We start from the raw sequence: 14,599 nt of genomic DNA on the forward strand, positions 1-14,599 counted from the left end.
AAAAAAAAAAAAAAGGACAACTTTCTATACCCAAATTTAATGTAAACACGTTTCCTTATTAACATAGTAAAATATCTATGAATTGCACGTTTCATTTTTCTCTTAAAAAGTTCAGCATGACTGTCAACTACATGAAATACAAGGATGACACAAAGGGTATTAAGACGTTTGTTTGAATATTACTTTAGGGCTCGTTCAAGGTTTTAAACATGGACATTATATGTCAATGAGCTGTAAGCGCAGGGAAATGAAAAATATTCTAAACTTACTCACACAGAGAAAAGAAACAGCCATCCCCATGCTGGGGCACAAGTTCATAAATACAATGAACAACAAGCGTAACATCAAGCGTTACTCCAGTTCAGATATCTTAAGACTGTAATGGGACATTCTTTGAGGAAAAGAAAATCAGCTCCCAAAAATGCATGACATATCTTCATATGCTAGAGAGGAGAAAGGCAAAAAATAGGAAAGAAAATGGAGAGAACTGAAACGTTTATCCAAATTGTATTCATCTTCACCATGAAAGAGAATTGCTGTGTTTTAAAATCTAAAATTAAAATCAGTATACATTAACATTCATATTAACATTAAATCTAAGGGGCGGCCTCTAGCTCACCCGGTAAGAGCGTTGTTGTCCTGCAACGGCCTGGACTCCAATCTGACCTGCGGCCATTTGTCATCCCCCATCTCTCTCCCCCTTTCTTGTATATCTGTTGACACTACAATAAAAGGGAAAAGCCCCAAAAAAAACTTTTAAGAGCCACGTCACTTGAAAGGACGGCAGAACATTAACATAAACTGCTGACTCTTTGACAAAATGTGATGAAAAAAATAAAAGGTTGATTTAACTAACTCAGCTGTTACAATAAACGAACTTTAACATGCAATGATGTTCCATAGTGTCACTATCAAAGTCACATGGCTCAGCTCAACCAACAGGAATGTCATATTTGGTCCCATGTTGAATAGCCCTGTATGTCTCGATCTCCAGGTAGAAAAGATTTTATGGATACTGTTGATCTTTTTTTATAGTTATTAACATGCACCATAGTAACTTATGGGTGCACATACTGTAATTGCAAGACTGCAACAAGGCTCAATAATGCTGGTTTTTAAAAAGAAAAGGTATATGTTTATTGTTGCATTTCCTATTGCTCAGCCTACAAAATAAAAGTTTTCTGAAAGATCTGGGTTTAAAAAGAAAGGAAGGAAAGTTATTTTTTATTTTTAAAGGAAAAGAAATTGAGTTCTTCACAGTGATAAAACTGATGCCAATCAGGAGCAGGACTGCTGGAACCTAAAATCATTTCTCACACTCACAGCTCATCTACACTGCCCATGACGTTTTACATGTGCGCACATGCGCGCACACACACACACACACACACACACACACACACACACACACACACACACACACACACACACACACACACACACACACACACACACACACACACACACACACACACACACACACACACACACACACACACACACGCACACGCACACACACGCACACACACGCACACTTCACTGTGGTTTACCCAGCAGGCTAGACAAGAAGTTAGACCCCTGGCTCCCTCCCTGTCTAGTACCCGCTCCTCCTCCAAGCGGATCCATCTGGTTCAGTTCAGACTGATCCAGCATTTCAAAGTCCTCTCCGTCCATGTCTGTGTCTAGCTCGGAGCTGGACTGCTTGCGGTAGCTTCGGCGGACCCTGGCCCTGGGTGGGCCTTCTCTGCGCCGGGTGGTAGGACGCTGAGGTTGCATTGCCCCGGCCAGCGCTGCCTGGATCATGTTGCTGGCAATGACTCCAGCCAAGTCTCCGGCAAAATCCGAGGCAGGTGGCAGGCCGCTGAGAGACAGTTCTTCATCCAGATCCTCCTGATCTGAATCAAAATGAGCATCTACATCCAGCGCTGAAGCCCGGTGACTAGCTCGCCCATACATAGCCAGACTAGGTAGATCTATGCTTGTGTCATCGTCGTCATCCATCAAAGTAGCGTCAGGGTTTATGGAGGGGAAGTCTGGCAGGTCTTGAGCAAAGGATTCCTCAGCATCACTGTGTCTGTCAAAATCTGAAATACAGATAGGGACACGGTGAGGGACAAGAACAAACCAGAAAATAAAGGAGGAGTAAATCTGCTATGTCTCCATTCTTACCCTCAGAACCCTCTGTTAGGGGGGTCTGGCCCCGCGATAGGTTAAATGTTCCATTATCAGTGTAGGACACCTCAGCATCAGAGTGCTCAGAGTCGGTCAGTGCAAGTTCCTTGGCAACAACAGCATCATCAAACTGCGAGAAAATGCAGATTTGAAGTTTTTTTGGACGTTGTCAAAATCTTTTTACTGTATATGCTTTTACCCTTTGCTCTGCTTTAAAATGGTTGCAAACTTTCTGTTACTGATTAGTTCTATTCTCTCTTTTTTGCTCTCACACCTTCTGTAAATACACAGGCCCATGACAGACACAGCACATCATATAAATGTTCTTAACCCCAACAGGAAGTGGATCAGATGCGTTACTATAATTACCACCGTGCTGAAATAACAGCAGTGAAAGTTTTATCTGTATATTTTATTTTATAAACATACACCGTCCACACATAGGGAGGGTGCTTTATTTATAATGCCTTTAGTAACCTTTAGTAACCAACAGCCCATTTATAGTGCAATATTGACAGAATTAGTGCCAGTTTGATTAAAATATAGAGTTTGGGAGTTAAACAGACTTACCGTTGGGCAGAAAGCAGCTAACTCCTCCTCCTCGCTATCACTGTCTTTACCTGAGGCTACTCCCCGGAGAGGCCTCCGCAGGACTGCAGAGACAAATGACAAACATACAGAGAATCCATTTACAGTTACAAACACTGCATGTAATCAGCTTAACAAGTGAGCGTAAAATCATGTGGTTTTGTGCCACAAGAGGGCACTAAAGCATCAACAATATGTCAGTTGCTGGCTGCAAATGAGCAGCCTGATGACTCATATCTAAAGCAGTGAAACCAGTGTTATTTGAACAAACGCAACACTGTTAGTAGTAAAAAATGTGAAGGTTATGACGTTACATTTGTTTGTTTATGGTTCAGTTGGGGCGTTGACTTAATTTTCATTTAACTTGCAGTGTCAAATCAGCACGCAAAGTTTTAAATATCAAAGGTAGATGGATAAAAAAAAAATATATTCATGTACTACTTACATTGATTATCAATAGGCTTTGACATCATGTATCCACAAACACTGAAGTCCAGTCGCTGCAGGACCGGATCCAGCTTCACACACACATGCTGAAAAACCCTGTGATAGGCTCCCAGAGGAGCCAGGAGAGTAGCCCACACTGGAGGAGGGAAAAATAATACTAGTAATTATAAAGAAAGAGGGAGTTGTTTACTACACATGGTAAGACAAAACTGTGTTTGTTTATGTTCTGTACAGATTCAGCTTCTGGATTACTCGCATCACTGTCAGTAGACACAAGCCTGCGTTAGCTTTAGTAGAGATACAGTCAAGGTGAGGCAGAGATGACATGTAAAGCTGCTGTAGATCATTTCAGACGTCAGAGTAAAGGGCGTTGGCAGCTCTTGCCTCCCAGGCTCTCCAGCCTACATGGTTGGAGGTTAGGAGATTGGCCCAGTCTCAGTCTGACCTCCTGAGCTTTCTGCCTGGCTCCCTTCACTTCCCTCACTCATTCCTTGTGTGCCTCATTATGGTTTTAATCACTTCCCAGGCTAGGCCCTGGTACCAAGGGCCCACAGACCTGGTTTCATAACCCATGTATTTTTTTTAATTTTTTTTTTTTTTAATAGGACCAGTCAGCTGAGTTTCCTTGCCTGGATCTGTAGTTAGGACTGATTAAACGGCTGGGACTCACCGGCAGAGTATGAGAGAACCAATCCAGGAATGTAGCGTCCAACCACAGCCAAGCAGGCAAAGACTCCACAGGTCAGGAGGCAGAACTGACACAGGGCAACAACACATAGGGAATCAAGTCAGCACCTACAATACATGTTGACTATGGTGCATGTAGCCCATGCTTACAACCAGAATAGGGCTGGACAACATATAGACATTCACTCATTCATTCACTCGCTCGATATAATTATAATATGGGGTGGATTGCAGTGCCTAGTGTGAGAATGAGATTAGATGAGAGATAAGATACATATGAGAGATTTTATTCATATTGTGTGTTGTCCTTACCATGCCAGGGTTATGTTGTTTGTACTGCACTGCACTGGATGTGATAACGGCTCCACTGACCCAGGCCTCAGCAATGTGGTGGCATAGTTCAGGCACACTGAGGATGCCAGGTTGCACCAGACCCCAGCTGGAAAAAAATAGAGAAAATTGTTAACTATTATCTACTTTTTTATTTACCGTCATTATTGTTGTTTGGAATACTGGCTGGTGGTTACAGTAACAAACCTGTCATTTTCTGATTCGTCACGATTTCTGACTGTGGAATGAGAGAACATTCATCACTTTAGGACACAAATTAAGAGTACAATATATTAAAAAGTAGTCCAAAACGTGTGGCACTGTCTCCTCAAGCTTGTCTCCAGTCTTTGATCTCTTTGGAACCTTGCACACTTGGTATGTTACACATGTTCAAATGTTCAAATAATTTGCCAAGTCCAGAGTTTAGGGCTGCTGACTGGTGGCATATCTATTCTGACAAAGTTCATCTGTTTCAATCATAGCAACATGGGGAATGCTGTGTGGTACAATTAATGCAAGAAAAACATGTCAGGGTGTCTTAGAGAGGTATAAAGAGCAAATGGTACCACCTCCAATCTCTGGCCAGATCTTATTTCTCCAGGTATCAACAAAGACAATCACAGCCAGACCAGAAGCCAGCAGGAACAGCAGGCGCAGTGAGGTCAGGGCGAAGAACCTGAGGGGAATAAAAACAGAGCAAAAACATGAACAGACAGTACTTCTAATGCCTGTTACCCCATGAGTTAAAGGGCAAACAAGGTTACAAAATTCAACAGTTTAGTACAGAATTCATGAAACCACAAAGCCCTCAATAAATGATCTGCTGTTTCGTTTAGTTAGAACTCAGAAAAGAGGAAGTTATCCCACCCTCTGGTATTTGTTACACCCATTAGTTATAGCATAGAAAATAACCAGGAAAGAGGACAGGATACATAAATAGGATATTACATTTTCTTATTCAAACTGACAGCACTGCTTTAATATAAATACAATGAAGGGGTGACAAATGAGGGAAGTGCCGATTAATAAAATTCCCATCCACTAACAATGGACAAGCTACATCTAATTAGTGTTGTTTGAGGTGCTCTTTGTCCACTTTTACACAACATGATTTAACCTCCTTGGGTCTCAACAGTTAAAATGTTGCTCCACTTCACAAAATCTCAAAATGTGTTTACCACAACAATGTTACAGAATTCTGCCAATCAGCAGTTAGAGATTAACCTAACCAAGATTTTGTTGGCAGACATTTGTATTTTATGTAACCAAGTAATCCTAGCTCTTCAAAAACACAACAATTATACACGGTGGCATTAGATTTTATTTTGCATCCTTTTCCCACTTGGTGCTTTAAGAAGGAAAAATAGGACAACCTCAGTAACCCTACAGTCAGAAAGGTTGCCCATATTGGGGATTTGGTGTGGGAGATCTGGGTTCCATTCCCACTGCGATACATCAACCAATGTGTCCCTGAGCTAGACACTTAACCCCTAGTTGCTCCAGAAGTGTGCAAACTCTGACATATACAGTATATAGCAATTGTAAGCTGTTTTGAATAAAAGCGTCAGCTAAATTACATGTAATGTAATATTGCCTCCACACCAACATGTGAAATTGTCAGTCTGGTGGCTGACATGTGACTTGTCATTGTCACTTTATGCATTTAGTATATCATGAGTGCATTATCCTTGGGAAGAAACTAGCCTGCACCACCGTGTTTGTGCTGAAGCACAAGTAAAAGGGAGACAGGACAGGGCGGCCTAACATGTCCAGTGGTCTAATCAAATCAAAGCTGAATGCCTGTGCTCCAGGAGGAGGCTGGTGAGCCAAGCTTCCCCTCTCTATGTCCCAGGTCAGTGATTCTTACTATACAACAATATCAAGGTCACCTAATTAAGCCAGAATGTGTCCCAGTCCTACACTTTCTTCTATTGATTACTTCTGTCGTTAATTCTTGGTTTTCTTGTTAGAGTACATTTCTGAGTTTAGGGCTGCCCTAATGGCTGAGTGAACATAATTACACATGACAAAAAAAATAGACTGATATTCAGTGACATGTGATTAATGCCACATAGGATTTGCTGTTCCACACTCAAAATAAATTTCCTCTTTTGTACTGACAACACACTGGTCTGTAAATTGCAGATTTAACCTAAGTGGACTGCCTCGCACTCGCAGCGACAAGGACACTGGTAAAGAGGATAATCCATGACATCAAGCTGTTATCAAGATTAAGAAAACAGTTAGGAGAAACATTAGAATTAAGGTAGTAGTGTTTGTAGAGTGCGTCTATAAATAGTACTACTAGCCAGCCACCTGTCTTGTCTTGAATTGACAGGTGACACATTTGCATTGTGTAAGAGCACCAGCTGCTGGCGGTCACTTTGACTTTCGCCCAACGACCAAACAGCTTCTGTATTGTATTGTAGGTTGCTATAACACTGGCACAAACAAACAGACTAGGGAGACGGAACAAACTTACCATCAAAATGAACTAAATATGCGCTGAAACTCACCAGAACACAACGTTGACGACAGTGTAGAGAAGCACACACTGTAAGGGTCTTTCCCAAACTAGGACAGACTGTAGGTAGGTCAGGACGGGCTCGTAGGGCCCTAACCTGGACTGAAGAGCAGCTTTGACAGCCCGTACCTGACCGTCTCTCTCGCTGGAGCATGGTCGACTTCGCAGGCAAACACTGGACGCCTGTTGGGCAGAATAATCATTCGGGGATGCGTCTTCCATTGCCCCAATGTGCGCCATTTTAGCGTTTACTGTCGATAAAGTCTGCCTGTAAAATAAAGGCATAATAAAAACAAGAGACGTTAACATTACATGAGGGACACCACAGCGCCACGGAGCAGCCCCACTCACATCAACATCGAGCTAAAAGCTAGCCACGCCAGCTGAATCATCTTGTTAAACACCTAATTATATTACAAACAAACATGTTATTAAAGACAGTGTTCAAACGTTTTAAAATAAGATGACACGTACTATTTGGTCATATTTGCAGACATGTTGCGCTTTCTTCGGAAGCTGACAATATGGCGTCACCTGTTTTTCCTCAGCACTCAGCAGCCCAATCAGAATCTGCACGCCGAGCCCGTGTCATGCTGCTTTCAAGTGGAATAGGAATCTTTAGGAATCTTGCTTGCTTTGAAGCAGTAGGCCTAGATTGACAAACAAGTCAGCAAGCCATCATGAAAACATATTTTAGGTTAAAACATTAATATACCCATTTTATTTTCTATTGTGTATACTTAATGGTTTTGTATGGCTTTGTACAAACTAAATACAGTTTCTTAAGAGGCTCTGTCGCTTTCGATTCGGTAGCTATGTAACGTAAGGTTTTTTTATGTGCAACAAGATGATGATACTTAACATGTTGTAGCCATAGACCGTTAATATTATTATTAATAAATATAGTCTATGGTTGTATCCTAATCACTGAAATGTCAATCAGAAACACGCTGTGACTATGAATACAAAATAGATGAATTTGCAATGAAAACGTTCGTTATTGTCTCATTTGTAATAATGATTGTAACATTACATATTGTTTGATGTTTGTTAAAATAAAAGTGTTGACGTTTTAGAATGTTTATAATGTATCAACAGTGCCCTCCGGTGGTCACAATGTGTAACTACAGCCTACTTTAAAAGTTTTATTTTGAAATGATTTAACCGGAATACCGGATACTAGCTATTCTGTCTAACCTCTAACTTGACAGGCAGGTAGGGCAGTGACAAATACTGCACTAGCTGAAAAAGCAGAAATACAATAATAATAATAATAATAATAATAATAATAATAATAATAATAATAATATTATTATTATGTGTGTGTGTGTGTGTGTGTGTGTGTTCAGGAGGGCCATGAACACTCCATCAACTCCACGTCTGTCAAGGCAGAAATAATAGCATACTGGTACTGCCGGTGCAGACATTCAAAATAAAACTTTGAAATAACCACATAGGCAGCAAACTCAAACCAAAGGATGGACGTCAGTGGTGTTTACGTGAGTTTGACTTGATCTTTCCCGGATATTCTGCTTTGAATGCGTCTGCTTGGCTATCTGTCTATGGACTTAACACGCTCCGATACAGTAGGTGGCGGCAGGCACCTTTAATGTCGGTTAGAAGACAATCCTGCTTAGAGCGTCATCCATGCGTCACATCAGCACCAAGCGCAGAGCGGGAAGCGATATTCATTTTCCTAGGAAAGCGAAGGTATAGCCCGTCGTACTCTGTCTCTGATTGGCTTACCTGACATTCTTACTCTAACCCTAACCAATCTTACTCCTCTGCCTAAAACTAACCAATCCAACCAACGTATGCAACAAGTAGTAGCCAATCAGAGGCAGACAAGGGCGGGCCATGCCTTCACCATCCTGAAAAAAGGCAAGCGGCAAGGACTAGCGGTTAGCTAGCTAGCCTCTTGTGGTGGTGGTGGTGAAGTGTTTTGGGCAGTAGTCTAGCTACATATTTCTTGTATTATTTAGCTAGCGAGCAAACAGGCTAGCTAAATAAAGAACAACTGGAGACTGAACATGCCGCGGGAAATAATAACGCTGCAGCTTGGACAATGTGGAAATCAAAGTACGTGAACGACGAGGTTAAGGTTACGATTGTTATCCCTCTGCTCACATGAGAACCTTATTTACGTTCTCCGATGTACAATACAATAACTAGCTAGCTAAGATGATCTGTCTAAGCTAAGTGCTAGTATCAAGCTAAGACCAAAACATAACACAAACAGCGACAGTATAACCTAATTTAACGCTAGCTGGCTTGTGGAATTTGCTCTCTAACGTTACATACATATAATGTAATCTAATGTTAATGCAAGTTACCGTTAGCATTCAGATAACGATGCAGGTGATAATACTTGATGTGTTAACTGTTTGTCTAGTAAGTTCGTAACGTTACAGTCACAGACGACACATTAAGGTTTTTGCTAACCTGCTCCTTTCTGTGTTTTGCAGTTGGTTTTGAATTTTGGAAGCAGCTGTGTGCAGAGCATGGCATAAGTCCGGAGGGGATTGTTGAGGAGTTTGCAACTGAGGGGACCGACAGAAAGGATGTGTTCTTCTATCAGGTAACTGGTGCAAACACTGACTGCTTCTCTTCATTATCTCTCACATCATGATTTACAAAATAAGTGTAGTGCCGCATTCTCCCAACATTGAACAAAACAAACTAAAAACTCAATGTCCAACAGCCACTGAGGCAGCGAAGGAGTGAATCTTCCGCGGAGATAAAACCGTTCATTGCCCAGGCAGAGATGGCATTCTGGGAGGTTTATCGATCCAATATCTCGGCAAACAAACATTTCACAAAAAGGAGTCATGGCGTCTCTAGGCTCTGGGGAACCAAAAAAAATCCCATCAGCCCTCCCCGGTGTCTACCTGTATATGTAGACTACACCTGGTGGCTAAGGCTGCCTGGTACCTTCAAAACAAAAGCAGTAACAGATACTAAAAAGAACCCAAATGAAATACTAATGATAAACAAAGTTAGCTGTATAGTTCAAGCTAAACTGAAATAAATAAAATAATTAATTATTAAAGATAACAAATCAATGAATGGTTACAATAATAACAAAATAATGATTAGCTCCAACATTTAGTGTCTTTTCTGCACACCATTGTAAGTTCAGTCTTTTTTGGATGATGCTTAGAGAGCAACAACGTTATGTGCCAGTAGATTGTAGGAATGGTTGTAGTTTTTAGATATTCAGTTTACTGTCATAGAGGAGTGCTGAAACCAGAAAATTAAAGCTGCAATTATGGAACTTTCATAAAAGAAGAACTTAAATTAATTAATCAGTTATCAAAATAGTTGGTGAATAATTTAATTGACAACTAATCGTCTAATCGATTAATATTTGCAGCTCTCTTGTGCAGTATGACCAGCTAATTCCTGGTTATTCCTAAAACTCCACAGGCTGATGATGAGCACTACATCCCCCGAGCAGTTCTCCTGGATCTGGAGCCGAGGGTGATCCACTCCATTCTCAACTCTCCTTATGCAAACCTTTACAACCAAGAGAACATCTACCTCTCTGAGCATGGTGGAGGCGCTGGGAACAACTGGGCTAGTGGTTATTCACAGGTGATGACTGGAAATGACATTTTTCTTTCTTTAACCTTAAGAAATAAAAATGTTATGCATGTAAAATTCTGTGGATTCTTTTGTTCCCTCTAGGGCAAAAAAATCCAAGAAGACATCTTCGACATCATTGATCGGGAGGCAGATGGCAGTGACAGTCTGGAGGCAAGTTTTCCAGTTTATCACATACCGAGTGTCCCTGGGGCCGGGAGTGACCAGGGCTGTGGCTGTTTGGAATTTAAAAAAAAAACAGATTTAAAAGTAATGCGATATTGCCAAGTGTAGAAATATTGCTTCAACTCTTACCCCACTCAATAGCAACTTGCAACTGGAACCTGAACTTCAAACATGCAAGAAAATATTCCATGTTTGTAGTTAATGTGATGAGTTAATTTCTGGTTGGGCCTATAGAAATGGAAGGAATTTTGTCTGAATAATAGACAAATTATGAAACACCGGGGCCCTGGACACAGAAAAGGCCCCTTGCTCCTCCTACTAGGAGCACAATACACAGACTGAAATACACAAAAAAACTACAAATAACATTTGTTTGATTTTTGTCTCTTTTAGTGACATTTTGCAGGTGAAGCTCATGAAGCCACCTGACCTCTTGAGCCTCTGGGTCTGTGCCCGGTAGACCCTTTCAGTAATTCACCCATGGTCTAAACAATAACAGGGAACACTTGCTTGTACATAAACATTACTTCTTTTATTCTTTCAGTCAGACTCTAACATCTTTGTTGTGGTAAACTAGAAATGAACGACTTGATCAAAACTATGTTAAAATAGTGCCAGTGCCCGACATCTTAAAAATTGCAAAGGTCCACCAATGGCTCACTGTTATTCTTAGCCTCTTTCTTTTTGGTGAACTTTCTTCAGCTGCCAGCCTCCCATAAAATAACACTCGCATTTCCCCTCTCATTCACATTTTGACCCCACATTATTATTTAGTGTGTGCACTCATGTGTACATTGGATAAGAATGTGGGCCGAGCTGCCGTGAGCAAGTGTATGTTGGCAGGGTGTGGCGTGTAGAATGTCTGGTGATAATAGCCGGGCGAGTGTAGAAGGCAGGTATTACAGGGCTGTGTTGGGGGGGTAAGGCAGCCTATTTGTGAGGTGGGGCTGCACTCCCATTTATATAAGTACCTAGGAAGAGAGGCATTTGCTCACCCACGCACAGTCGTTTTTTTTTATTTTGAATTAGTAGAGTTTACAGTAAGCTTTATACACACGTGGCACATGCTGTAGCTGTAAATGTGAACTGCGAGTAAAGAGTAACTCTTTGTCTTTGTAGGGATTTGTCCTGTGTCATTCCATTGCTGGGGGGACTGGTTCGGGGCTGGGATCTTATCTGCTGGAGAAACTCAATGACAGGTCCACAAACACACATGCAGCAACAACAAACTATTTTTTTTTTTGTCAAAACATTTTCTTGTTACCTAGTTTGTGTGAATAATATACATGCATATATTGTATATTTTCTGATCTCTAGATACCCAAAGAAGCTGGTGCAGACTTACTCTGTTTTCCCAAACCAGGACGAGATGAGTGATGTGGTCGTTCAGCCGTACAACTCGCTGCTCACACTGAAGAGGCTCACACAGAATGCAGACTGCGTGGTGAGCAGCAGCACTCATGGATGGATGTTGCTTAATCCCCATTGCTCACGTTGCTTCACAATGCAGCCATGGCTCTAAATAACCTCACAAGGTGGAATAAAACACATTTGTATACAAGCTATGGTTAGCTTGTAATTGTAGCACTTGTACAAACGACGTCAAAATGAAACATGGAAGCTTAGCAAAACACATTTTACAAAAAAGCAGCCAACAAAATCATGCTGTGATGTCAGACTGTTAAATAAATTTGGCCTCATCGACTCCGTCTTAAATTTTACGGGTCAAAATGCAATAAGTAACTGCTAGTACACATGTCAAACTGCTAAGACATCAAAGTCAGTCCTCTTACAGTCCCTTTTTAAATGTAGTCTGTCTCACACACACACAGCCAGTTCATTTGTTGATTTTTACTTTTCAGGCTGCCTCAGTGCTTGTGTAGTAGTCTACCAGTAATAAAAAAACTAACTGCAGTGCCAGCTGCAATCAAACTTCATAAAACTCAGTCTTAAATTGGTGATTATATTAGTCTGAGATGCTCTAACAGTCTAATGGCGTTTCCTCTCTAATACCTACTTCCTGCAGGGTCTTGCATAAGGCCCTCATGTTGATTAAATTAGCCAGAGAGCTAATAGAATCGGCCCCCCTGTTGCAACTGTACAGTGTGTCTTTTATGTTCAACTCTGCTAACAACTGCACACTGTGTTGCTCCTTAAGAGGTACCTTGACTGAGTCATTACTCTGATATCCTCCTTTCTTTAACATCACAGCAGTGTTTTGACCTTCTTCACTATGTTGTGCTGAAGCTCTTCTTTTCTGCGTTTTCATTTGTCTAATAATTGCCCCACTACTCTGTTTATGTGTTGTATTTTAGGTGGTGTTGGATAACACAGCTCTCAATCGCATCGCCACAGACAGGCTGCGTATCCAGAACCCCTCGTTCTCCCAGATCAATCAGCTGGTGAGTGAGAGACGCCACTCAGTGTTACAACCTCTAACTCCTCCTTTAGTTGTTTTCACAGCTCATCAGTCAGCAGGTTTTAGCCTTTTGCAGTCTACCAGACTGTATTTAAACAAAGGCAAACGTTGAGACAGGCTGTACTAGATTCATGCAGCTCACTTAAAAAATTACAAACTAGTTTGGCGAGTCAGTTGCCGATCAGACTGGATTTCAACTTTCTTGGAAATGAGTTGCACAGGGCTGCACTTTCCAAATGGTATGTCAGCTTGCTTGGCCACACTTAGAGATTTTGAATTTAGGCTGCATTCCTTTTTAGGGCTGGTTAATGTGGCCAAGAAATGAAAATCTACATTTCTATTCCAGATTTTAATACAACATGTTATGCAAAACACAAGAAGAATTGAAACTGCATTAGACAGCGAATGTTATCACCTTTTGACCAAAAGTAATCTTTTTGTGTGTTGTAAGAACAAGATTTCATGAAGTAGACATTTTACACATTGTGCAGAAACAAAAATTCTAATTAATTTGATATCTTCCTCAGCTCTAAATCCTTTGAAACTTAATTGTAAGCTCTTAATGAATTTTAGTTCACTTAAAGCCCTGTCTAACTGAACCGTCATACACGCAGGTTTCCACCATCATGTCTGCAAGCACAACCACCCTGCGTTACCCGGGCTACATGAACAACGACCTTATTGGCCTGATAGCGTCCCTCATCCCCACACCCCGCCTCCACTTCCTTATGACTGGGTACACTCCGCTTACTACTGACCAGTCGGTGAGTGAAATAAAACCAGTTGGTGCCAACTGTTTTCTTGTTAACCCAGCATCAGTGGATTGTAATGGAAAGTATTCTTGCAATTAGGAGTTAACATTTCAAATACTGAATGTCCATTTTCAGGTTGCTAGTGTGAGGAAAACCACAGTGCTGGATGTGATGAGGAGGCTTCTGCAACCTAAGAACGTGATGGTGTCCACAGGAAGAGAGAGACAGCCGAGTCACTGCTACATTGCCATCCTTAACATCATCCAGGGAGAGGTCGACCCCACACAGGTACGAGTGCTCAGTATGTGTGTGGGTTGTCCATCTAAATTCTTATAAATTCCAAATAACTTAACATGTTTGCAGAGTATTCAGTCGTATTATACTCTACTGTAGGTGCATAAAAGCCTCCAAAGGATCAGGGAGCGTAAACTTGCCAGCTTCATTCCGTGGGGTCCCGCCAGCATCCAGGTGGCTTTGTCCAGGAAGTCCCCGTACCTGCCCTCGGCCCACCGAGTCAGCGGCCTGATGATGGCCAACCACACAAGTATCTCCTCTGTAAGTACTCATCTTAGAGTTGCATTACCTCACCCTGTTCAGTTACATTCTTCAACGGTGTGCATTTAGACAATTGAGGCCTTGGTTTGTTCTGAGTCAATACTTGAGTATATGCATTGTCCTAAAACTTAAGTTCAAGCAGTTATAACAATTTGTCTTTTCATCATCATCCTGTCAAATTAATTTTTTTCCCCCTTTAGCTGGTTTAAAACATGAGCTGCGAAGTTGAAGAAAAATACAGTCCTGTGATGTCAAAACTTAATCTGAGAAAGCCTTTACAGACCGTCAAATTATAATGCCCAAATTAAACTTTTTTTTATTTCATTATTTTAGATCTTGAATTCAAGTAAGGGGAAA

The 14,599-nt window shown here is 41.3% G+C and overlaps 2 protein-coding genes across 3 annotated transcripts in view; one reads left to right on the forward strand and one right to left on the reverse strand.

Annotated features, from left to right (window-relative positions):
• The window catches only part of retreg3 (reticulophagy regulator family member 3), a 7,908-nt gene extending 517 nt beyond the window's left edge, over positions 1–7,391 (reverse strand). The window contains exons 1-11 of one of the 2 annotated variants that reach the window (XM_032536524.1): positions 7,223–7,391; positions 6,741–7,016; positions 4,794–4,900; positions 4,432–4,462; positions 4,207–4,333; positions 3,878–3,962; positions 3,206–3,343; positions 2,743–2,825; positions 2,170–2,302; positions 1,518–2,084; positions 1–1,353 (exon numbers count right to left, since the gene is read on the reverse strand). The exon at positions 1–1,353 is cut by the window's left edge and continues 517 nt beyond it. In XM_032536524.1, coding sequence (XP_032392415.1) covers positions 1,537–2,084; positions 2,170–2,302; positions 2,743–2,825; positions 3,206–3,343; positions 3,878–3,962; positions 4,207–4,333; positions 4,432–4,462; positions 4,794–4,900; positions 6,741–6,988 — 1,500 coding nt within the window. In that variant the 5' untranslated portion in view covers positions 6,989–7,016; positions 7,223–7,391 and the 3' untranslated portion in view covers positions 1–1,353; positions 1,518–1,536. Of the gene's footprint in view, positions 1,354–1,487; positions 2,085–2,169; positions 2,303–2,742; positions 2,826–3,205; positions 3,344–3,877; positions 3,963–4,206; positions 4,334–4,431; positions 4,463–4,793; positions 4,901–6,740; positions 7,017–7,222 lie in introns of both variants that reach the window. The other variant, XM_032536523.1, reaches the window with a different exon arrangement.
• Positions 7,392–8,564: 1,173 nt separating this feature from the next.
• Positions 8,565–14,599, forward strand: part of tubg1 (tubulin, gamma 1) — a 7,429-nt gene continuing 1,394 nt past the window's right edge. Inside the window, exons 1-10 of the mRNA XM_032536525.1 lie at positions 8,565–8,827; positions 9,214–9,326; positions 10,175–10,342; positions 10,436–10,504; positions 11,636–11,715; positions 11,834–11,960; positions 12,832–12,918; positions 13,550–13,699; positions 13,823–13,975; positions 14,081–14,242. Of these exons, the coding sequence (XP_032392416.1) occupies positions 8,779–8,827; positions 9,214–9,326; positions 10,175–10,342; positions 10,436–10,504; positions 11,636–11,715; positions 11,834–11,960; positions 12,832–12,918; positions 13,550–13,699; positions 13,823–13,975; positions 14,081–14,242 (1,158 nt within the window). The 5' untranslated portion in view covers positions 8,565–8,778. The remainder of the gene's footprint in view (positions 8,828–9,213; positions 9,327–10,174; positions 10,343–10,435; positions 10,505–11,635; positions 11,716–11,833; positions 11,961–12,831; positions 12,919–13,549; positions 13,700–13,822; positions 13,976–14,080; positions 14,243–14,599) is intronic.

Source organism: Etheostoma spectabile, chromosome 15, assembly GCF_008692095.1.
Source record: "Etheostoma spectabile isolate EspeVRDwgs_2016 chromosome 15, UIUC_Espe_1.0, whole genome shotgun sequence".
Taxonomy (NCBI): domain Eukaryota; kingdom Metazoa; phylum Chordata; class Actinopteri; order Perciformes; family Percidae; genus Etheostoma; species Etheostoma spectabile.